General features: G+C 43.9%; 1 protein-coding gene and 2 pseudogenes across 2 annotated transcripts in view; 2 read left to right on the top strand and 1 right to left on the bottom strand.

The window, feature by feature from the left end:
* Positions 1–376: 376 nt before the first annotated feature.
* FXN (frataxin) overlaps positions 377–25,636 on the top strand; it is a 112,218-nt gene continuing 86,958 nt past the window's right edge. The window contains exon 1 of one of the 2 annotated variants that reach the window (XM_063913918.1): positions 377–660. In XM_063913918.1, the coding sequence (XP_063769988.1) occupies positions 532–660 (129 nt within the window). In that variant the 5' untranslated portion in view covers positions 377–531. The remainder of the gene's footprint in view (positions 661–25,636) is intronic. The other variant, XM_063913917.1, reaches the window with a different exon arrangement.
* LOC134948450 (5S ribosomal RNA) lies at positions 12,596–12,714 on the bottom strand (annotated as a pseudogene).
* LOC134945850 (5S ribosomal RNA) lies at positions 18,381–18,499 on the top strand (annotated as a pseudogene).

The following is a 25,636-nucleotide window of genomic DNA, read 5'->3' as shown; positions in this document are numbered from 1 at the left end:
TCAGGGGCGTTATGGTGTGTGGCATAGTGTGCCCACTTCTGCGTTTCTATACAGTATGTACATGATATTTACTTGCGGTATGATGGCACCATTTGTATAAGAGAAGACAGCATCTAAAGGAAACACTTTACAGATGTATTATAAATGTTAGAGACATTGCCTTTGTCCAAGGGGCAATTACAACATATAAAAAAATATATCGACAACGGTTGCAGAGCTATTTACAGGGCATGCTGACATTTGTAGTTCCACTTCCTAAACAGATGGCGAGCTAAAGCACCTCTGGTTCGCGTAGTTCGGGAAAACTTCTATGACAAGATAAAACCACACATGCGCCGCTAGCAGGTTGGCCACTAGATGGCAGCAAAGAAACGTTATAAACTTCACACGGCCAGACAGAATAAGTCGAGCTTGGATAGTGCTTGACTTTGACAGCACTGTAATGACTATGCAATCCATCCCCGATATAGGACCGACTGAACCTCAGCAGTGCCGGCGCGTACGCGGTGTGACCCAGGTAGCAGGAGCAGCATGTGGGCGACTGTGTGCAGGGCACTGAGAGCAGACACCGGGCCAATACGGGCTGCGAGACAGCTACAGCTGATGACGTACAAGCGTTTGGGCAGCTGTGCAGCAGCGGGCGTGAGCCCAGCGTGCAACGTGAGTAGTTACATGCCATCCGTATGTCACACTGCCCAGGCCGGGCACACACAGGGGTCCCAGTGTGTGAGGTGCCGGCTAGGAGCAGCCAGCTTACAGTGACCGGCCTGCATACTATATCTATAATATATAATATATGCATCTTCCGGTATTAGTAGCCATGTGCACTGCCTGTCCTACAGCCTGGCATAAGACACAGGCAGGGGCTGCTCTGGGTACTGTAACACATGTAATAAGGGAAGGAAAGCTGCCTCATAAAATGACCCAATATATGTATGCCCTCTGAGAAACTAGCAAGCATGGATCACTGCTTTCTTGTCACCTCATAGTTACTGTAATATCTGTCACAAACATGGTGTTTCCTGCAGAGTTTTGCTGAGTGGACCAGGTGGCCTCATAGGACTCCTATATACAAGCTGCTTTAATTACCATGGTCCATGGCTGACCTTTTTGCTCGTTTGGGGGTCTGTGCTTCCTAAACTCTGTCCTCAAGAAACACCATAAAGGGCCGATTCAGTTCTGGGTGCAAAAAAATAGTTCCTGTCTAAAACATCCTGGAACTATTCAATTGTTTCGGGCGCCCAGTCCCGAGTCTCCAATCGTTGCTGATTTCTGTTCACACCCTCCTGAGATACAAGCAGAAATCTATGCAAAGAAGGGCTTTGTGGCAGCGGCTGGGTGTGAGTTCTGGCCATGCCATACCTGCAGCACGCACGCCATCTTTCACGGGAGAAGACAATTTATGCAGCTAATTTCGTGCATTTGTGCTCGAGCGTGTGGTCAATGCACGGCTGGTCACACAAACAATTGAATATCTCCTTTCACTTTAGATGGGAGCCCAAAACAATTGAATCGTCCCACAACAGTCCCAGTTTTTAGGAATATCATGCTTGAGTACTATCTATGCGGGTGATATTTCATACATCTGCCCAATGTACATACATTCTGCAATACGATCGTGGCCAATATTATCGCGCCTAGATCGCATGGCAAATACAGTGCTTGATAAATGGTCTTAGTGTGTCATGAGGACAAAATTTGAGAAGCACTGTACTACATGGTGAATGCATCTTAAATTCCACTTTATATAGGCTCATTGATCTCCATGAAGAACATATCTCTGCTACACATTTGCAGTGGGCTATGCATACCAATATACTGTATGTTAGTATTGATATGGTGCCACAAGGTTTCAGCAGCACTGTGCATCTTCTGGTCTTGCATCCAGCGCTCACTATTAAAGCTTGCATGCAATGTGTACGTGAGTCCTTAATAAGGGTATGAGATCAGTTATACAGCAAGAGTACTTGTATGAACATTATTCTAACCTAGGTGTTGCAGCAACACTTCATTATTGTTAATATTTAGCACTACTATATTCTACAGTGCTTTCCAGAGAAGATATGACACTTAACCATGTCATTGTCTAAGACACCACATGTCAGAAGTAGTATAGTATTTGACACTCAGGGCTTGAGCCAAAAACTGTTTTTCTCCTGCGGGGTACACTGGGCTCCACAAGGATTAACATCGGGGTGTAGAGTAAGATCTTGATCCGAGGCACCAACAGGCTCAAAGCTTTTGACTGTTCCCAATGATGCACAGCGCCGCCTCCTCTATAATGATTGCCATGTTTGGGGGCGGAGCTTCTCAGAGCGGACCCAGCAGCTCACCAGTGCCATTTTCTCCCTGCAGATCCACACCAAGAGACGCTGACAGGGAGTGCTGCCCCTCCACATAACTCCAGCTATCCTGTGTGGTACAGCTCATGATTGAGGCTATTAGGGATGTTTTACAGATTACTGACAAGTCCCCTGAACAGGTTGAGGAGGCTTATTTCACTGACAACAAGAAGCCCCCATAAATGTCCCTGCGTCTAAAGAATTGAACGCGTTATTTGAAAAATCCTGGGAAAACCCGGAGAAGAAATTCCAGATCCCAAAGAGGGTTCTTGTCGCTTTTCCCTTCCCTGAGGAGGATAGGAAAAAGTGGGAAAGTCTACCTATAGTGGACACCTCTGTCTCTAGGCTGTCAAAAAAGGTAGTTTTACCTGTACCTGGGTCTACTGCGTTGAAAGAACTGGCAGACCGCAAGATTGAGACTACGCTCAAATCCATATACACTGCTTCAAGCGTGGCGTTAAGGCCTACCATTGCCTGTGCATGGATTTCTAAAGCCATAGTAAAGTGGTCAGGTGCATTGCTTGAGGAATTAGATACCATGGATCTAACATTGACATGTTTTTACGTAACATACAGGATTCTGCGGGGTTCATGGTGGAGGCCATGAAGGACCTGGGTAATCTGACTGCAAGGACATCGTCCATGGCTGTCTCAGCACGTAGGGGACTCTGGCTATGCCAATGGTCTGCCGACACGGAATCCAGGAGAAGTGTGGAGAACCTACCCTTCACAGGTCAGGCTCTATTCGGGGAAGCATTGGATGCGCGGATCTCCACGGCAACCGCTGGTAAGTCAACCTTTCTTCCCTCAGCCACTCAGACGACGAAGAAACCCTTTTCTACGTCCACAATGCAGTCCTTTCGGACCGCAAAGGCTAGAAAGTCCAAACCTCCTACCACTTTCTTCAGAGGTGGTCGAGCAAAATCCAAAAGACCTGTACCCGCAGTTTCCCAGGAACAGAAGCCTGCCTCTGTTTCCTCAAAATCCTCAGCATGACGGTGGACCTCACTGCCTGGAGAACGGGCAGGTGGGAGCGAGACTCGGACGTTTCAGTCACGTCTGGGTGTCATCCGGCCTGGATCCCTGGGTGCAGGATATTGTGTCCCAGGGGTACAGACTGGAGTTTCAAGAGCTCCCATCTCACAGATTCTTCAAATCAGGCTTGCCAGCTTTGCTGACAGACAGGGCTATCCTTCAGGAAGCCATTCACAAATTTGAAAGGTCAGATGTCATTGTCCCAGTTCCACCTCATCTGCTAAACAAGGGTTATTATTCAAACCTATTCGTGGTAAAGAAACTGGATGGTTCGGTCAGGCCAATTTTTAACCTGAAGTCGTTAAACCCTTATCTAAGGGAATTCAAGTTCAAAATGGAGTCTCTGAGAGCGGTGATCTCAGGGCTGGAGGAGGCAGAGTTTCTGGTATCTCTAGATATCAAGGATGCGTACCTCCACATTCCGATTTGGCTGCCACACTAGGCTTATCTCAGATTTGCGCTGTTGGACTGTCACTATCGGTTCCAGGCACTGCCATTCGGCCTCTCCACAGCCTCGCGGGTGTTCACCAAGTTAATGGCAGATATGATGATTCTCCTCCGCAAGCAGGGGGTGAATATAATTCCGTATCTGGACGATCTGCTGATAAAGGCATCGTCCAGGGAGAGGTTGTTGCAGTCCATTGCTCTCACAACTCGACTGCTCAGGGAACACGGATGAATCCTGAATCTTCCAAAGTCACATTTGGAGCCGACAAGGAGATTGTCTTTCCTATGGATGATCCTCGGCACGGAAGTGCAGAGGGTATTTCTACCGGTGGAAAAAGCATTGGTAATACAAACGATGGTTCGGGATGTCTTGAGACCTGCCCGGGTATCGGTTCATCAGTGCATTTGCCTTCTTGGGAAGAAGGTTGCCTCCTACGAGGCTGTACAGTACGGAAGATTTCATGCACGGTCCTTCCAACTGGATCTCCTGGACATGTGGTCGGGATCTCACCTACACATGCACCAGTGGATACGTCTGTCGCCGAAAGCCAGGATTTCACTCCAGCTGCCTCACCTTCTCAAGGGACGCAGGTTCGGGATTCAGAACTGGATCCTTCTAACCACGGATGCAAGTCTCAGAGGTTGAGGCGCAGTCACCCAAGCGGAAACCTTCCAAGGAAGGTGGTCAAATCTGGAATCCATTCTTCCAATAAACATCCTGGACAACGGTCTTCTACAAGTGGCACACCTTCTACAAGATTCAAGTACAGTCGGCCAATGTAACGACAGTGGCCTACATAAACCGACAGGGCGGAATGAAGAGCAGAACTGCAGTGGCAGAGGTAACAAGAATCATCCTCTGGGCAGAAAAGCACGCGGTGCGCTGTCAGCAATCTTCATTCCGGGAGTGAACAACTGGGAAGCGGACTTCCTCAGCAGTCACGATCTCCATCCAGGAGAGTGGAGACTCCATCCGGAGGTGTTCTTACCACGGCTGCGTTTGACGGCATGGAGGTTGAGCGCCAGATCTTAGCTAGGAAGGGCATTCCAAGCAAGGTCATTTCTACCCTGATACAGGCTAGAAAAGGAGCAACGTGAAAGCATTTGGAAAAAGTATGCATCTTGGTGTGAATCCAAGAAGTTTCCTACAGTGGAATTTCAACTTGGACGGTTTCTCCTCTTCCTGCAAGCAGGTGTGGATGTGGGCCTGCGTTTGGGATCCATAAAGGTCCAGATTTCGGCCTTGTCCATTTTCTTCCAGAAACAACTGTCTTCCCTCCCTGAGGTTCAGACTTTCTTGAAAGGGGTTCTGCACATCCAGCCTCCCTTTGTGCCTCCTACGGCACCCTGGGATCTTAACGTGGTGTTGCAGTTCCTGCAATCGGATTGGTTCGAGCCTTTACAGGAGGCTGAGGTTAAGTTTCTCACGTGGAAGGCTGTTACATTGTTTGCCTTAGCTTCTGCTAGACGTGTGTCGGAATTGGGGGCTCTATCTTGTAAAAGCCCCTACTTAATTTTCCATGAAGATAGAGCTGAGCTCAGGACGCGTCAGCAGTTCCTTCCAAAGGTTGTCGGCCTTTCATATCAACCAACCTATTGTGGTGCCAGTTGCTACTGACTCCTCAATTCCATCAAAGTCCTTGGATGTTGTAAGGGCTCTGAAGATCTATGTGAATAGGACTATTCGTCACAGGAAATCGGACTCTGTTTGTCCTGTATGATCCTAAGAAAATTGGGTGTCCTGCTTCTAAACAGACGATTTCTCACTGGATCAGGTTCACTATCCAGCATGCATATTCTACGGCAGGTTCCAGCATGCATATTCTACGGCAGGATTGCCGTGTCCGAAATCTGTTAAGGCCCACTCTACTCGTAAGGTTGGTTCTTCCTGGGCGGCTGCCCGGGGTGTCTCGGCTTTACAGCTTTGCCGAACGGCTACTTGGTCAGGGTCGAACGCGTTTGCTAGATTCTACAAGTTCGATACTTTGGCCTCTGAGGACCTAAAGTTTGGTCAATCAGTTCTGCAGGAGCCTTCGCGCTCTCCCTCCCGTACTGGGAGCTTTGGTACATCCCCATGGTACTAATGTGGACCCCAGCATCCTCTAGTAAGAGAAAATATGATTTTACTTACCTACCGGTAAATCGTTTACTCGTAGTCCGTAGAGGATGCTGGGCGCCCACCCAGCGCTTTGTTCTCCTGCGGTTGTTACTTGGTTCAGTACTGCTTTATTACTTGGTTAAGTACTGTTGTTCAGCCGTTGCTGAATTGTTTCAAGCTGGTTAGCTTGGTTTGCTTTGTATGTGTGAGCTGGTGTGAATCTCGCCACTATCTGTGTATTTCCTTCTCTAGAAGTATGTCTGTCTCCTCGGGCACACTTTCTAGACTGGGTCTGGTTGGAGAGGCATAGAGGGAGGAGCCAGTCCACACTATTAAACTCTTAAAGTGCCCATGGCTCCTAGTGGACCCGTCTATACCCCATGGTACTAATGTGGACCCTAGCATCCTCTACGGACTACGAGAAAAGGATTTACCGGTAGGTAATTAAAATCCTATTATCGCATACATAATTAACACAAGAAACCATAAAATTTAAAATAACTTGAGTCCATAACTGAAGTTGAGTCAAGAATTACATTATCTTTCCCTTGTTTGGTACCTGTTGTAACGGTATGTAATTTTTGCTTAAAGTGTCAATAGACAGTGCCTTCCAGTACTTCCCTGGATAGTGGGCACTTCTGTTACACAGGGGACATGAATAAAAGGAACAAAACACTGAAGGCCAGGACAACACATTTGTTCATTGGTTTAGTTTCATAAAGTGTACCAGCACATCTTGTTCCTCCTCATTACATTGAATATACCACACTGCTGCTATGTATGTTCCAGGTTGCAGATCACTTTTGTCTACATTTTTTTTATGACTGTGGTCATAGCACACTAAAGGGGTTATGCAGTTGGCCACGGTAAATTAACTCGGCTAATTGTCCCGCGGAGGGCTATCCAGTTAGCCCTGTAAAGCCGCGCCTCTGGCAGGCGAAACGAAATCCACGGAAACGGGGCTGTTTCTTCCAAAAACAAACAGGTTTAAACAGGTTTCACTGAACCAGTGTGTTTTTGGGAGATCATTTTTTTTAGTTTTTTTTTTACATGCGATTACATTTGGGTGAAACATCAGGAAATATCGCCCGATATATTTTCACCTGTAATTAGATATTCCTCCTCCCAACTGTGGTTCCTGCTGTCCTCATGTCGTCTGATGACGATCCGAATATGTGTAGTTCATCATAACTAATAGGCCGAAATTGGTGATGAGCAAGTGTTCCTACCACAGTCTTTGCTGTTTCTAGACGGCTATGCAGCTTGGTTTTGCAGTCTTGTATTTCATTTTGTTACATGTAGAAAAACTTACGCTATGTATCTTTTCAGCCCAGCTATACAGGTCCAAAGATGTCAATATGTGATGAGTTTCCACTGCTTGCAGACTGGTGCGGGTAGCTAGACGTTTACTAGCACCATCACTAAAGTAGTGAACATACTACAATTTTAGTAATAGTTCCACTAAAGTGTTTCATAACTACCGTAATGGAGGCATGCGCAGTTATGGCTACATGGTCACGAGTATCACTTATAACACACATACTCACACAGTTTAAAGTGTCACACAATCATCTTGCCTAAAAAAAACAGATGTAGCCAAGCTAATCGTTGCCTCGCGGCAAGTGTGCCCGCAAATGCACGCCAATGGAAGCCTATGGAGTCAACGCCGGCTGTGATCAGTCGCAGCACAGTGCATTTGCACTAGGCCGCGATGCGTATGCCGTGCGCACGCATCGCAGCATAGATGAGCGTTGCTCGATCTGTATACACAAATTGGTGAAGTGTTGCTTGTGAAGTGTCCCAGTAGAATCCTTGAATTGCATCCTGACACACAAATGAATAATTTCTGCAAAATCTAGTAACGCATAGCTTCTGTTTCTGGTCGAATGGTTTCCTTCAACTGGCGTAGGTATTCAGCCAGCGACTTTGCTGTATACAGACAGGCTGTTGCATCATTAACAGCACTGCAAATAACTTCACAGAATTGTTCCACAGTACTAGTGATTGTAACCAATTTACTTTGGTCACTGTGGACCCACTGCTTATAAACAATTGTGTCCTCATCATCCATGTCACTAACATGAAAGAGTTTTTCAACTATTTCCTGAAGGGCTGCCAGACCTGGGCATCTATCAAATCGATGAAGCATACAAGTTTTTGAGACTGAAGAACAAACAAGGATTTCAGTTAAGTCTTTGTAGTCCATCTGTAGTGGTAGAGCAGCAACCAATAATTTGTTACGTTTTGGTGAGTTTCGCAAACACACACAGAATGCATACCTCTTGCCGCAACGCTAACTAACACACCATGTCGGTCGTAAGGAACAAACCTTAGACAATCCACCTGGAATGTCTGGAAATCGGTATTTGAAAGCAAGATAAAGCTCTTTCAAGTTTACTAGGAGTAGCCTTTTCTGTTTGTGAATTCTTTTTCGTCCTGGAACATTTGCAGAAACAGACTTTCTTTCCATGGCACATGCGAGAATGTTCATCATCTTCGTAAAACCGCTGTACCTAATGAACGATTTGTACAGGAATTGCTTTCCCTCTATATTTATCTGGTTCTGCCAGTATGCCATGGGTTTCTTTATGTTTTCTTGATTGTTTTACTATGTATTCTGTGACATTAAATAAGTTAGGGACTCAAGTTATGTTTAAGTTTTAACATTTCCTGATTTCTTGTGTTAATTATGTATGTGGTACCACAATAATTGAACTTTACTTAATTTTTTCTCAACTATGAAACAAAGTACCATGCTGATATATTTGTGTGAAAGTAATGTATACCTTTGTTAAGCACATACAAAAAAATTGGGATATCTAATGTTATTTGAACCTAGCGTTTTTTAAGTCTTTTCGAAAAATGTGCGTTTTTAACCATAACTCAAAGCGTAAGGCAGATAACGTAATGGGGTTTGGATTTTTGGATTTGGGAGGAAGCGTTACCTTAGGGCAGTGGTTCTCAAACTCTGTCCTCAGGACTAGGGAGGCCAATCCCGGGCCGTTTTTTCAATCCCGGGATTCGGGATTGAAAAACGGTCAATCCCGGGATTGCAGTAGGGAAAGATGTAGGGAGCAGCGCTGGAGGGAGGGTGTAGGTAGCGGTGCGGGAGGTAGGGAGGGGGTAGGTAGCGGTGCGGGAGGTAGTGAGGCAGTAGGCATAGGCGTGCGCAGACACTGACAGGCGGGTGCCGCTCCCGGCATTTTAAGGCCCAAATCCCGGGATCCCGCCGATCCCGGGATTGGCCTCCCTACTCAGGACCCCACACAGTGCATGTTTTGCAGGTAACCCAGCAGGTGCACAGGTGTATTAATTACTGACGGACACATTTTAAAAGATCCGCAGGTGGAGTTAATTATTTCACTTGTGAGTCTGTGAGGAGACCTGCAAAACATGCACTGTGTGGGGTCCTGAGGACCGAGTTTGAGAACCTGTGGCTTAGATTATTGCTCCGTGTGTAGCCCCCTTTACCTTAATTGTGCCTTGTTCAAATGTGCAGTCAGAAAATGCTACTGTAGGTTCCCTACTTAAAAACAATCGGGGACTGGTGGGGAGGTGCACCTATAAATACACAATATAGAATATTTGTGTAGGGGGACGGGTGTGCAGAATTACCCTGCTGTGACACAGCTTGAAACCATGTTCTGTTACCCAGGTTGGACCTGGGTTTTTGGTGGAAGAGGGGTATAACAAGGCAGTCCCTTTAAAAAGATACTGTTCTGCAGTCACATCCTTCTAAGACATAGGTCTGCAAACTCGGTCCTCATTACCCCACACAGTGCATGTTTTGCAGGTAACCCAGCAGGTTTACAGGTGTAATAATTACTCACTGACACATTTTAGAAGGTCCACAGATGGAGCTAATTATTTCACTTGTGATTCTGTGAAGAGACCGGCAAAACATGCACTGTGTGGGGTAATGTGGACAGAGTTTGAGAACCTGTGTTCTAAGAGTTCCCCCTGCAGTCTCTGCATAACATCTGTGCTACAGAATATGCAGTGTTTATTTACATGGCCATTGCAGCCAAATAAGTGCTGTTTCTTCCTGAAATACCACAGTGACAATGGAAAGGTTATGCTGTTTTGAATAACTGCTGCATCATGTTTTTCCAGCATCTCTATAAAAAAACAAATGAATTCATTGTTTAACCTGCAGCTAAAACTGGGAGGCTTTTTCTCTCTCTTACGTCCTATAGGATGCTGGGGACTCCGTAAGGACCATGGGGTATAGACAGGCTCCGCAGGAGACATGGGCACTCTAAAGACTTTAGAATGGGTGTGCACTGGCTCCTCCCTCTATGCCCCTCCTCCAGACCTCAGTTAGATCCTGTGCCCAGAGGAGACTGGGTGCACTGCAGGGGAGCTCTACTGAGTTTCTCTGAAAAATACTTTTTGTTAGGTTTTTTATTTTCAGGGAGCACTGCTGGCAACAGGCTCCCTGCATCGTGGGACTGAGGGGAGAGAAGCAGACCTACTTGAATGATAGGCTCTGCTTCTTAGGCTACGTGACACCATTAGCTCCAGAGGGTCGGAACGCAGATCTCACCCTCGCCGTTCGTCCCGGAGCTGCGCCGCCGTCCTCCTCACAGAGCCGGAAGATAGAAGCCGGGTGAGTATTAAGAAGAAAAGTTGACTTCACAGGCGGCAGAAGACTTCAGATCTTCACTGAGGTAACGCGCAGCGGTAACGCTGCGCGCCATTGCTCCCACACAGACACACACAGCGGGCACTGTGAGGGTGCAGGGCGCATGGGGGGGCGCCCTGGGCAGCAATAAAAACCTCTAGTGACACTGGCATATAAAGTAGATACTGCGGAGGCAGTATATTAATAAACCCCTGCCAGTATAAATAATTTGAGCGGTGAGGGGGCGGGGCTTGGTCCTTCAGCACTAACCAGCGCCATTTTCTCCACAGCACACTGCAGAGAAGCTGGCTCCCCGGACTCTCCCCTGCTGAACACGGTTACAGAGGGCAAAAAAGAGAGGGGGGGGGGGGCACATTTCATTGGCGCAGTGAATGTATGTATGTATGTGTGTGTGTGTATATGTGTGTATGTATATATATATATATATATATATATATATGTGCAAGGGAGGGTAGGGGTAATAGCGACTAACAGTGTCTACACTTTAAAGGATATATATATATATGAAAAAACGATAATAAACCGTATTTCTAAAAGATGGGGGGGTATTTATTATAAAACAGACATTTAATAGCAATTAAAAAAGATACATATTTTGGAATGATATAAAAAAGGTTAAGAAAAATGAAAAGGGTTGGATTCAATCGTTTAAAACGTGAATTTGGACTTAATTAAAGCATAAAAACATAAAAACATAACTGGAACATTAAAAGTATATAAGAGTATTTCAGATAAGAGAAAGGTGCTTATCTTTAAAAAAGGAAGGTCACTTGAGGTATACCCAACGCGTTTCGTCCATCTGACTTCATCAAGGGGTAGAGGGCTAATGAGCAGTCATTCTATTTGTAGGCAAGGTGATTAACAATGTGGATGTGACATCACTTCCTGTTTGGAGTTTATTAATTGAACAGTTACATGTGGCATATAGATTATTAGAAAATGTAATTTCCCAGGGATAGAACAGTAATGTTTAGTCTATGTGGGATGAAATTAGCTCAAAAACGAGTACTGTATCTGACATTAGGCTGTGAGACAAGGTGATAAGAGTCCAGGGGCGCTTTTTGCCCCACTTCCGCCCCGCTTCCTGCGTCCGATATTGCGCACTGCGCATGCGCACGATGCCCCACTTCCGGTATCGCGTCTCTTTTCAGGCGCTGCGCTGCCCCACTTCCTGTATGTGTGGACAGCGCATGCGCCCGTTCTTCAGCCTCTGGTAGCCGCGTCTCTATGTGAGCGCTATCCCTCTTGTGATTTTTCTGTTGAGGGGGCGGCACTTCCTTGTGTCTTTAAATTGATTGGGTCATTAGAGTTGTCAGTCATCCCGGCGGCCATCTTTAAGAAGCTTTATAATGCAGGACATGTTCATAGGGTGCCATTATCAGCTTATGCGGATTTGCATATAAAAACAAACACATAAAACAATGATTAATACCTTATAAGGAGTTTAGTCCGTTTTATGATTGGAGCATGGGGAAAGTTATAGGAGAAAGAGGTCATATTGCTAAATAAAGATTCTATATATATCTTAAAAATAAATAAATAAATAAATAAAATAATTTTTTGGACCGCAGACTGGGCTTTTAAATAAATATTAAGGGAGCATTTATAAGCATACTGCCGAGAGAATTTTAAAATTGGTAGTTGCATATAGTGTCTGGTTTAATAATGCACTATTCTTAAAATAAATATATCTATTTTTACCATTCATGCTTGTACTGTGTATTAATTTTCACCAGTGAGACGTACACAGAATAATGCAGAATAATGCAGAAAAATGCAGGCTACACATGCATTACGTAGGAGAAGGAGGGTTAAATTATGTATAACAGTGAAATAATTCTTTGTGTGTGTGAATACATATATTAATAGGTGCTGGATGGAGCGCAAGGTGGTAATATTTTATCAGTGCAGTATAAAATACAGAGTCTTTACGTAAAGAGAATTAAGAAGATATACGGTGGTCAATGAGCCAGTATTTATGTTAATATTTTACATTGCTGGTGTGTTCATGAGCTCACTGTATCCTACATTGTACAGTACCCAGTCTTCCCAAGTGGTTCCCCGCTTGGTACTATTTGGGCCCTACACTGCTTAGCTTCCAAGATCGGGCGAGATTGGGCGTCAGCCAGTGTGGTATGACTGTATCTTGTGGACAAATAACTGAGTCGCACAGCAATCCGACTTTATTAACATGACAGGCAAATTGACAAGCTAAACAAGTGCTTGGTGCTGTGATTTAAATTGAACTAATATATAAAGTACCACGTGTATGGAGGTTCAATATATATACCCCCGAGAGGTAAAGAGAGAGATAAGGATAAAAATAAAAATTGAGACCGGAACATGGCTCCTTATCACAGGAACGGTGCGATCTCGTATCCTTCATTAAATCCCAAGGGATGGGTAGTTTTCAGCTGGAAGATCCAGTACATCTCTCTCTGGGACAACTTCTTCGCTAGATCTCCTCCTCTTTCGCCGCTTGTGACGTGTTCAATCGCCTTGAAGGACAGTTCTTCCGGGTTGGAATGATGTTCTTGTTTGAAGTGTCTATAAAGTAAATGTGTCTCCAACTTGTTCTTTATGCTGCGTATATGTTCTTGTATTCTGATTTTTAACGTCCTCTTTGTTTTGCCTACATATTTTTTATGACAAGTACATTCCATGAGGTAGATAATTGACGTGCTATTGCAGTTCATAAAGTCCTTGATTTTGAATTCTTTAGTGCCGTCGGTATTACTGAATGTCCTCCTATTAGGGTTCAGGAATCTGCAGATATTGCAATGTCCGCATTTGTAAGCTCCAACACATTTTGGAAGAGATCGTTGATTGCCTTCTGATGGTAGCGCTCGTAGCATGCTGGGTGCGAGAATGTCCTTTAGATTTCTAGATTTACGAAAGATCAACTCCGGTTGTGCAGGTAAAATTTCTTTAAGGATGGGGTCCATCAGAAGTATGCCCCAATGTGCTTTTAATGAGGTCCTGATGGAGTGTTCATGGCTGTTATAAGTTGTTATGAAGGAGACGGACTCCTTTCTCTCTGTTTTCTCTTTGTAAGTGAGTAGTTGTTCTCTCTCAAGGTTTTTTGTTCTCTCCATGGCTCCGTCCAGTATAGTTTTAGGGTACTTTTTTTCTTCGAACCTTTTTCTGTAAATTCCGAGTTGTGCTTCACAGTCTTCAGTCTTATTGCAGTTTCTCCTGATTCTATGAAATTGGGAGTAGGGGATATTATTTTTCCACTTTTTGGAGTGACTGCTCTTGTAGTGAAGATAGCTGTTCCTGTCAACATTTTTGATATAGTTTTTTGTGGAAACTGTCTCTTCCTCTCCAATTAAAAGCAGATCCAGAAACTCAATTGATTTTTTATCCATATTGTAGGTAAAAGACAGATTAAAATCATTGAGTTGTAAAATTTTAAAAAAGTCCATAAAAGAATCAGAGCTGCCATCCCAGATGATCAAAATGTCATCTATATATCTTTTGTATAGAATGACATGTTTTTCAAAGTATTGCGTGTTATACATATACTTCTCCTCCCATTGGCCCATAAATAAATTAGCGAAACTCGGTGCGAAAATTGTGCCCATTGCTGTGCCGCATTGTTGCAAGTAAAAATTGTCTAAAAATTTAAAATAATTCCGGCTTAAAATAAAATTCATCAATTCGCAGATAAAATTCCTATGTGCTTCTGTAAGGGATGAGTCTTTGTTGAGATATACCCTGCTAGCTTCAATTCCTTTCTTGTGTTCGATACAGGTATATAGCGATTGGACATCAATGGTTATCCATATATACGAGTTTTTCCATTTGATGTTCTTCATCTCATTTAATACCATAGTGGTGTCCTGCAGGAATGATGGTAACTTTTTAACATGTGGGTTCAAAAAAATGTCCACGTATTTAGACAAATTTGATGTGAGGGAATCTATCCCTTCAACAATAGGTCTTCCAGGCGGGTTGGACAAGCACTTATGGATTTTTGGTAAAAAATAAAATATGGGGGTAGTGGGGTTGGATTGCATTAGAAATGAGTATTCGTCCTTTGTGAGAATGTTGCTTCTCAGACCTTGTAGAAGTAGGGATCTGAGTTCGTCTATGAATGCGTTTTTTGGGTCATCTGGTAACAGTGCATAGGAGCTAGTGTCTCCTAAAAGTCTTTGTGCTTCTTGGACATACTTGTCTCTGTCCAGGATGACCAACCCCCCCCCCCCTTTATCAGCCGGTTTTATAACTAGTTGCTTATTTTTTTGGAGATTTTTTAGTGCTTCGATTTCTTTGTTATGGAGATTCTTATTCACCACCGGTGTTGGTTCTGTTTCGCATAGATCTTTTTTCATTAGGTCGTAGAAAATGCTAATGTTGCTCCCTTTTGATTCGACTGGATAATATTTGCTTTTTGGTTTAAGTCCAGATTTTGAGCTTGCTTCATAATTTGATATGACGGCGTTCTCTTTCCTCAGGAAATGTCTTTTTAGCGTAAGTTTGCGTACAAATTTGTTAAGGTCTATAAAAGTATCGAATTTATTTAGACCTCCTGAAGGTGCAAATGATAATCCTTTACTGAGAAGTGAGTGTTCTGAGTCGGTGAGTACATGTGTAGATAGGTTGAATATTCCTTTGTCTCCAGTTCCGTGGGTTACAAGTTTCTCTTTTTGAACTCTTTTCCCCCTACCGCCCCGCTTTCCTCTACTTCTGCGAACCTTCTTTTGAGCGGAGAGGCATGTTTGACGTCCTCGTAAATTGTGCTCCTGGGTGGATCTTTTGTTCTTGCTCCCTGTCGTAAGGATAAAAAATCTTGTTCACTATTGGTTCTGAATCGATTGAGTGTATTGAATCTATTGTGTGTTCTGATGGATGGTGTTGCTGGCGAGTCATCCCTTCGTCCTGGTCTCGTTTTTTGCGGAATAGTCTTCCACTGGTATTTTTGTTCAGTTTTTTGAGATCTGTCAAAGGTCTTGAATCTGCTCCAAGAGGGATTATGAACAAGGCAACGTCAAAAATTGGAGCAGATTCAAGACCTTTGACAGATCTCAAAAAACTGAACAAAAATACCAGTGGAAGACTATTCCGCAAAAAACGAGACCAGGACGAAGGGATGACTCGCCAGCAACACCATCCATCAGAACACACAATAGATTCAATACACTCAATCGATTCAGAACCAATAGTGAACAAGATTTTTTATCCTTACGACAGGGAGCAAGAACAAAAGATCCACCCAGGAGCACAATTTACGAGGACGTCAAACATGCCTCTCCGCTCAAAAGAAGGTTCGCAGAAGTAGAGGAAAGCGGGGCGGTAGGGGGAAAAGAGTTCAAAAAGAGAAACTTGTAACCCACGGAACTGGAGACAAAGGAATATTCAACCTATCTACACATGTACTCACCGACTCAGAACACTCACTTCTCAGTAAAGGATTATCATTTGCACCTTCAGGAGGTCTAAATAAATTCGATACTTTTATAGACCTTAACAAATTTGTACGCAAACTTACGCTAAAAAGACATTTCCTGAGGAAAGAGAACGCCGTCATATCAAATTATGAAGCAAGCTCAAAATCTGGACTTAAACCAAAAAGCAAATATTATCCAGTCGAATCAAAAGGGAGCAACATTAGCATTTTCTACGACCTAATGAAAAAAGATCTATGCGAAACAGAACCAACACCGGTGGTGAATAAGAATCTCCATAACAAAGAAATCGAAGCACTAAAAAATCTCCAAAAAAATAAGCAACTAGTTATAAAACCGGCTGATAAAGGGGGGGGGGGGTTGGTCATCCTGGACAGAGACAAGTATGTCCAAGAAGCACAAAGACTTTTAGGAGACACTAGCTCCTATGCACTGTTACCAGATGACCCAAAAAACGCATTCATAGACGAACTCAGATCCCTACTTCTACAAGGTCTGAGAAGCAACATTCTCACAAAGGACGAATACTCATTTCTAATGCAATCCAACCCCACTACCCCCATATTTTATTTTTTACCAAAAATCCATAAGTGCTTGTCCAACCCGCCTGGAAGACCTATTGTTGCAGGGATAGATTCCCTCACATCAAATTTGTCTAAATACGTGGACATTTTTTTGAACCCACATGTTAAAAAGTTACCATCATTCCTGCAGGACACCACTATGGTATTAAATGAGATGAAGAACATCAAATGGAAAAACTCGTATATATGGATAACCATTGATGTCCAATCGCTATATACCTGTATCGAACACAAGAAAGGAATTGAAGCTAGCAGGGTATATCTCAACAAAGACTCATCCCTTACAGAAGCACATAGGAATTTTATCTGCGAATTGATGAATTTTATTTTAAGCCGGAATTATTTTAAATTTTTAGACAATTTTTACTTGCAACAATGCGGCACAGCAATGGGCACAATTTTCACACCGAGTTTCGCTAATTTATTTATGGGCCAATGGGAGGAGAAGTATATGTATAACACGCAATACTTTGAAAAACATGTCATTCTATACAAAAGATATATAGATGACATTTTGATCATCTGGGATGGCAGCTCTGATTCTTTTATGGACTTTTTTAAAATTTTACAACTCAATGATTTTAATCTGTCTTTTACCTACAATATGGATAAAAAATCAATTGAGTTTCTGGATCTGCTTTTAATTGGAGAGGAAGAGACAGTTTCCACAAAAAACTATATCAAAAATGTTGACAGGAACAGCTATCTTCACTACAAGAGCAGTCACTCCAAAAAGTGGAAAAATAATATCCCCTACTCCCAATTTCATAGAATCAGGAGAAACTGCAATAAGACTGAAGACTGTGAAGCACAACTCGGAATTTACAGAAAAAGGTTCGAAGAAAAAAAGTACCCTAAAACTATACTGGACGGAGCCATGGAGAGAACAAAAAACCTTGAGAGAGAACAACTACTCACAAAGAGAAAACAGAGAGAAAGGAGTCCGTCTCCTTCATAACAACTTATAACAGCCATGAACACTCCATCAGGACCTCATTAAAAGCACATTGGGGCATACTTCTGATGGACCCCATCCTTAAAGAAATTTTACCTGCACAACCGGAGTTGATCTTTCGTAAATCTAGAAATCTAAAGGACATTCTCGCACCCAGCATGCTACGAGCGCTACCATCAGAAGGCAATCAACGATCTCTTCCAAAATGTGTTGGAGCTTACAAATGCGGACATTGCAATATCTGCAGATTCCTGAACCCTAATAGGAGGACATTCAGTAATACCGACGGCACTAAAGAATTCAAAATCAAGGACTTTATGAACTGCAATAGCACGTCAATTATCTACCTCATGGAATGTACTTGTCATAAAAAATATGTAGGCAAAACAAAGAGGACGTTAAAAATCAGAATACAAGAACATATACGCAGCATAAAGAACAAGTTGGAGACACATTTACTTTATAGACACTTCAAACAAGAACATCATTCCAACCCGGAAGAACTGTCCTTCAAGGCGATTGAACACGTCACAAGCGGCGAAAGAGGAGGAGATCTAGCGAAGAAGTTGTCCCAGAGAGAGATGTACTGGATCTTCCAGCTGAAAACTACCCATCCCTTGGGATTTAATGAAGGATACGAGATCGCACCGTTCCTGTGATAAGGAGCCATGTTCCGGTCTCAATTTTTATTTTTATCCTTATCTCTCTCTTTACCTCTCGGGGGTATATATATTGAACCTCCATACACGTGGTACTTTATATATTAGTTCAATTTAAATCACAGCACCAAGCACTTGTTTAGCTTGTCAATTTGCCTGTCATGTTAATAAAGTCGGATTGCTGTGCGACTCAGTTATTTGTCCACAAGATACAGTCATACCACACTGGCTGACACCCAATCTCGCCCGATCTTGGAAGCTAAGCAGTGTAGGGCCCAAATAGTACCAAGCGGGGAACCACTTGGGAAGACTGGGTACTGTACAATGTAGGATACAGTGAGCTCATGAACACACCAGCAATGTAAAATATTAACATAAATACTGGCTCATTGACCACCGTATATCTTCTTAATTCTCTTTACGTAAAGACTCTGTATTTTATACTGCACTGATAAAATATTACCACCTTGCGCTCCATCCAGCACCTATTAATATATGTATTCACACACACAAAGAATTATTTCACTGTTATACATAATTTAACCCTCCTTCTCCTACGTAATGCATGTGTAGCCTGCATTTTTCTGCATTATTCTGCATTATTCTGTGTACGTCTCACTGGTGAAAATTAATACACAGTACAAGCATGAATGGTAAAAATAGATATATTTATTTTAAGAATAGTGCATTATTAAACCAGACACTATATGCAACTACCAATTTTAAAATTCTCTCGGCAGTATGCTTATAAATGCTCCCTTAATATTTATTTAAAAGCCCAGTCTGCGGTCCAAAAAATTATTTTATTTATTTATTTATTTTTAAGATATATATAGAATCTTTATTTAGCAATATGACCTCTTTCTCCTATAACTTTCCCCATGCTCCAATCATAAAACGGACTAAACTCCTTATAAGGTATTAATCATTGTTTTATGTGTTTGTTTTTATATGCAAATCCGCATAAGCTGATAATGGCACCCTATGAACATGTCCTGCATTATAAAGCTTCTTAAAGATGGCCGCCGGGATGACTGACAACTCTAATGACCCAATCAATTTAAAGACACAAGGAAGTGCCGCCCCCTCAACAGAAAAATCACAAGAGGGATAGCGCTCACATAGAGACGCGGCTACCAGAGGCTGAAGAACGGGCGCATGCGCTGTCCACACATACAGGAAGTGGGGCAGCGCAGCGCCTGAAAAGAGACGCGATACCGGAAGTGGGGCATCGTGCGCATGCGCAGTGCGCAATATCGGACGCAGGAAGCGGGGCGGAAGTGGGGCAAAAAGCGCCCCTGGACTCTTATCACCTTGTCTCACAGCCTAATGTCAGATACAGTACTCGTTTTTGAGCTAATTTCATCCCACATAGACTAAACATTACTGTTCTATCCCTGGGAAATTACATTTTCTAATAATCTATATGCCACATGTAACTGTTCAATTAATAAACTCCAAACAGGAAGTGATGTCACATCCACATTGTTAATCACCTTGCCTACAAATAGAATGACTGCTCATTAGCCCTCTACCCCTTGATGAAGTCAGATGGACGAAACGCGTTGGGTATACCTCAAGTGACCTTCCTTTTTTAAAGATAAGCACCTTTCTCTTATCTGAAATACTCTTATATACTTTTAATGTTCCAGTTATGTTTTTATGTTTTTATGCTTTAATTAAGTCCAAATTCACGTTTTAAACGATTGAATCCAACCCTTTTCATTTTTCTTAACCTTTTTTATATCATTCCAAAATATGTATCTTTTTTAATTGCTATTAAATGTCTGTTTTATAATAAATACCCCCCCATCTTTTAGAAATACGGTTTATTATCGTTTTTTCATATATATATCCTTTAAAGTGTAGACACTGTTAGTCGCTATTACCCCTACCCTCCCTTGCACATTTTTAACGAACAGGCAGCCTATCACTGCCTATCTTTTGGGGTCAGCTGACGCCTTTTATCCCTAAAGGAGTGTCTACACCTCTGGCAACTATATTTTATGTATATTAATTTTTTTTTTTTTAATTATATAGCCGGCCTACACACCGATACTTTTGGCGCCATACTCTCACTACGCCATATATATATATATATATATATATATATATATATATATATATATATATGTATGTGTGTGTGGAAATCAGCGGCACTCCGCAGACTGCATAATGAGTTAAATCGTCTTTATTGTGGTCCTACGCCGTTACGGGGACTGCGCCCCGTCCTCAGGGACAAATCATACGTATTGTATGTTTTGTCCCTGAGGACGGGGCGCAGTCCCCGAAACGGCGTAGGACCACAATAAAGACGATTTAACTCATTATGCAGTCTGCTGAGTGCCGCTGATTTCCACCTTCATCTATTGGATCTTGCTACAGATCGCAGAAGGCACCGCAGCAAGTAATAAGCTTCATACCCGACTGAGTGCCGAACCTAACCGCTATATATATATATATATATATATATATATATATATATATATATATATATATAATATAATATAAGCGCTGCACTAACTGGGATTTTATTCCAGTGTCCGGTGGCGCTGGGTGTGTGCTGGCATACTCTAACTCTCTCTCCAAAGGGCCTTATTGGGGGACTGTCTCCATATAGATATATCCCTGAGTGTGTGGGAGTGTCAGTACGTGTGTGTCGGCATGTCTGAAGCAGAAGGCTCATCTAAGGAGGAGGTGGAGCAGATGATTGTGGTGTCTCCGTCTGCAACGCCGACACCTGATTGGTTAGATATGTGGAATGTTTTAAATGCAAATGTGGCTTTATTACATAAGAGATTGGACAAAGCAGAATCCAGGGATAAAACAGGGAGTCAATCAATGGCTTTGACTGTGTCACAGGGCCCTTCAGGGTCTCAAAAACGTCCCCCTGTCCCAAGTAGCAGACACTGATACCGACACGGATTCTGACTCCAGTGTCTACTACGATGATGCGAGGTTACACCCAAGGGTGGCCAAAAGTATTCATTATATGATTATTGCAATAAAAGATGTTTTACATATCACAGATGACCCCTCTGTCCCTGACACGAGGGTATGCATGTTTAAGGAAAAGAAACCTGAGGTAACCTTTCCCCATCTCATGAGCTGAACGCGTTATTTGAAAAAGCTTGGGAAACTCCAGACAAAAAACTGCAGATTCCCAAGAGGATTCTTATGGCGTATCCTTTCCCTGCACAGGACAAGGTACGGTGGGAATCCTCGCCCAAGATGGACAAGGCTTTAACGCGCTTGTCCAAGAAGGTGGCGCTACCGTCTCCAGACATGGCGGCCCTCAAGGATCCTGCTGATCGCAGACAGGAAACTACCTTAAAATCAATTTATACACATACGGGTGCTTTGCTCAGACCGGCAATAGCATCGGCTTGGGTTTGTAGTGCGGTAGCAGCTTGGACAGATACCTTGTCAGCTGACATTGATACCCTAGATAGGGATACCATTTTATTGACCTTAGGTCACATTAAAGACACAGTCTTATATATGAGACGCTCAGAGAGACGTTGGGCTACTTGGTTCAAGAGCCAACGCCATGGCGATTTCTGCTAGGCGAGCCCTGTGGACCCGCCAATGGACGGGTGATGCTGACTCAAGAGGCATATGGAAGTTTGCCTTATAAGGGTGAGGTGTTATTTGGGGAAGGTCTCGCGGACCTGGTTTCCACAGCTACCGCGGGTAAATCTTCTTTTTTGCCTTATGTTCCCCCACAGCAAAAGAAACACCACAATATCAGATGCAGTCCTTTCGATCGCATAAATCCAGAAGAGGTCGGGGCTCTTCCTTCCTCGCCAGAGGTAAGGGTAAAGGGAAAAGAATGCCTGCCATGGCTAGTTCCCAGGAGCAGAAGTCCTCCCCGGCTTCTACTAAATCCACTGCATGACGCTGGGGCTCCACTGAGGGAGTCCGTGCCGGAGGGGGCACGTCTTCGACTCTTCAGCCACATCTGGGTTCAGTCAGATGTGGATCCTTGGGCGATGGAAATTGTATCCCAGGGCTACAAGTTGGAATTCGAAGAGGTGCCTCCGCGCCGATTTTTCAAAACGGCTTTACCAGCTTCTCCCCCAGAAAGGGAGGGAGTTTAGCTGCAATTCAAAAGCTGTGTCAACAGCAAGTGATTGTCAAGGTTCCCTTAGTTCAACAGGGGAAGGGGTACTATTCAACCCTGTTTGTGGTTCCGAAACCGGATGGCTCGGTCAGACCCATTCTAAATCTAAAATCCCTAAACCTGTACTTGCAAAAGTTCAAATTCAAGATGGAATCGCTCCGGGCAGTTATCTCCAGCCTGGAAGGGGGGATTTTATGGTGTCACTAGACATAAAGGATGCATACCTTCATGTCCCCATATATCCCTCTCATCAGGCGTACCTGAGATTCGCTGTACAGGGCTGTCATTACCAGTTTCAGACGCCGTTTGGGCTTTCCACGGCCCGAGGTAATGGCGGAAATGATAGTGCTCCTGCGCAGGCAGGGAGTCACAATTATCCCATACTTGGACGATCTCCTGATAAAAGCGAGATCGAGAGATCAGTTGCTGAAAAGCGTGTCGCTCTCCCTGAGAGTGCTCCAGCAGCATGGCTGGATTGTAAATCTACCAAAGTCACAGTTGGTTCCAACGATTCGGCTATTGTTCTTAGGCATGATTCTGGACACAGAACAAAAGAGGGTTTTTCTCCCGATGGAAAAAGCCCAGGAACTCCAGAACATGGTCAGAGACCTGTTAAAACTGAACACAGTGTCAGTTCATCAATGCACTCGAGTAATGGGAAAAATGGTGGTGACTTACGAGGCGATCCCCTTCGGCAGGTTTCATGCGAGGACGTTTCAGTGGGACCTTCTGGACAAGTGGTCCCATCTTCAAATTCATCAGAAAATAAGCCTGTCCCCCAGGGCCAGGGTGTCTCTCCTGTGGTGGCTGCAGAGTGCTCATCTTCTAGAGGGTCGCAGGTTCGGCATTCAGGACTGGGTTCTGGTGACTACGGACGCGAGCCTCCGAGGATGGGGAGCAGTCACACAAGGAAGACATTTTTCAGGGACTATGGTCGAGCCAGGAGGCTTGTCTACATGTCAACATTCTATATTTAAGGGCCATATACAACGGCCTACGACAAGCGGAGAATCTTCTTCGCGACCTACCGGTTCTGATTCAATCTGACAACGTCACGGCCGTGGCTCATGTAAACCTCCAAGGCGGGACAAGGAGCAGAGTGGCAATGGCGGAAGCCACCAGGATTCTTCGCTGGGCGGAAAATCACGTAAGCGCTCTGTCAGCAGTCTTCATTCCGGGAGTGGACAACTGAGAAGCAGATTTCCTCAGCAGACACGATCTCCATCCAGGAGAGTGGGGACTTCATCAAGAAGTTTTTGCAGAGATAACAAGTCTTTGGGGACTTCCTCAAATAGATATGATGGCGTCACGCCTCAACAAGAAGATTCGGAGGTATTGTGCCAGGTCAAGGGACCCTCAGGTAGTAGCGGTAGACGCCCTGGTGGGTTATGTTACAGTTAAGATCAGTCTTTGGCTGATGCTGTTTTGTTCATACTGTTAACTGGTTGCGTATATTCCAGGTTATACGGTGTGGATGGTGTGGGCTGGTATGAATCTTGCCCTTAGATTAACAAAAGTCCTTTCCTAGTACTGTCCGTCTCCTCTGGGCACAGTTTCTCTAACTGAGGTCTGGAGGAGGGGCATAGAGGGAGGAGCCAGTGCACACCCATTCTAAAGTCTTTATAGTGCCCATGTCTCCTGCGGAGCCTGTCTATACCCCATGGTCCTTACGGAGTCCCCAGCATCCTCTACGGACTAGGAGAAAAAGATTTACCGGTAGGTTTAAAATCTTATTTTTTCTTTAGTCAGTCACCTGTTAATCAACATTTTGTTTTCTAATTTAACACTGTAGTTTTCAGCTGGATGGGAACCTCTGTACTCAATAGATATGGATGACTCATTAGATATGGATGATTGTTTTCTATATAGAAATCAATGGCAGCTCCAAAATGTTAGAAAATAGTTTATTTAGGTTATGATATTATTGGTGTTTGATTAGTTCCCATCTTCAGATTTTGTTCATTTACAGCATGGGTCTTCAACCTGCGACCCTCCAGCTGCTGTGGAACTACACATCCCAGCATGCCCTGCCTCAGTTTTAGCATACCTTAATAGCAAAACTGTGGCAGGGCATGCTGGGATGTGTAGTTTCACAGCAGCTGGAGGGCCACAGGATGAAGACCCATGATTTACAGGCTTGTTCATGCATTATAGCAGCTACATTACATTAACACCCAGGAAAATATTTCCCTGAGTAGTGTTCTCGCTAGAATGCAGGGCGCTGAGGTGTGGGCACACACTTGAAAAGAAGGCGTGGCAGGCCGGGGGAAGGGGGCGCGGCCTTTCTGATAGTTATATTTTTGTCATACCCAGCTGTCGCGTCACATCTTGTGGGCGTGCCCAGCACTTACAGAAGTGCTGGACTTCAAGCTTTCCCCTTAATGTGAATAAATGCGCACGGCATCTATTCACGCGGCAGCAGCACGACACCTGGCAGGTTGTTTTAGCAGGGTGCTACTAAAAGGGCGGGCGCATTTTTCTGTTTAAAACTCGGGCAGCCTAGCGTGAACACTTCTAAAATTGTAAGCTGCTCTTTACAACCATTTCTCTCTGTCCTAGACGAAAAACCACCTGTTATTGATCCTCCCACTCACACACCCATCCACCACCAAACAAAACTAATATGCTGGCTCTATATGACGGATCCCTGGGACATCTGCATTCAACTGTCCCGGGGTCCGGTTTGGGGGAAGTAGCAACATATTTTCTCTTCCATCTGGGGGACACTGTTCACCATGGGATATAGTTAGGGCATATACTAATTGGGTGTGTAACGCGTGACCAGCCCCCGGCATTGATATGCCCGGCGCGGGGGGGATGGGACGAGCTCAACAAAGCTTCTTGAGGGCTCGCTATGCTCGCCACACTGCGGGCTCGCTGTGCTCGCCACAGGTTCTGTTCCCACTCTGGGTGTTGTTTATACCCACGATTGGGAATAGTCCCTGTTAGTCGACATGCTGGCTGTCGGGATTGTGGGTGGACGGGATGTAGGTGCCGGTATTGTGTCACATAACTACATCCCTCCTCATTAAGTGCTTTTTCCTGATACCTTAATAACGCCTCATGGTGAGCAGTGACCCCCAGATGGAATTGGAGAAAGTGATTTAACGATTAGCACCAGAATTCCTATATGGTAGTACAGATTATATTGCTTTTTTTGTTTCTTTGTTTTTCTGTGTTTTTCATTCAGGTCTCTTATTTATTTTTGCTGCCCTGGAATATGACTTCAGCTTTACCCACTGCTGATAGCATGGCCGAGCACATTATGAGAATAAACATCTTTTATTATTCATAAAAATACATTTCTGAATGGCTGAGAAGGGTAAAGCACAGTGTTTTG

This window comes from Pseudophryne corroboree, chromosome 1, assembly GCF_028390025.1.
Source record: "Pseudophryne corroboree isolate aPseCor3 chromosome 1, aPseCor3.hap2, whole genome shotgun sequence".
Taxonomy (NCBI): Eukaryota; Metazoa; Chordata; class Amphibia; order Anura; family Myobatrachidae; genus Pseudophryne; species Pseudophryne corroboree.
Note: the sequence above shows the minus strand (reverse complement) of the source record. Positions and strands in the feature narration are given on the sequence as shown.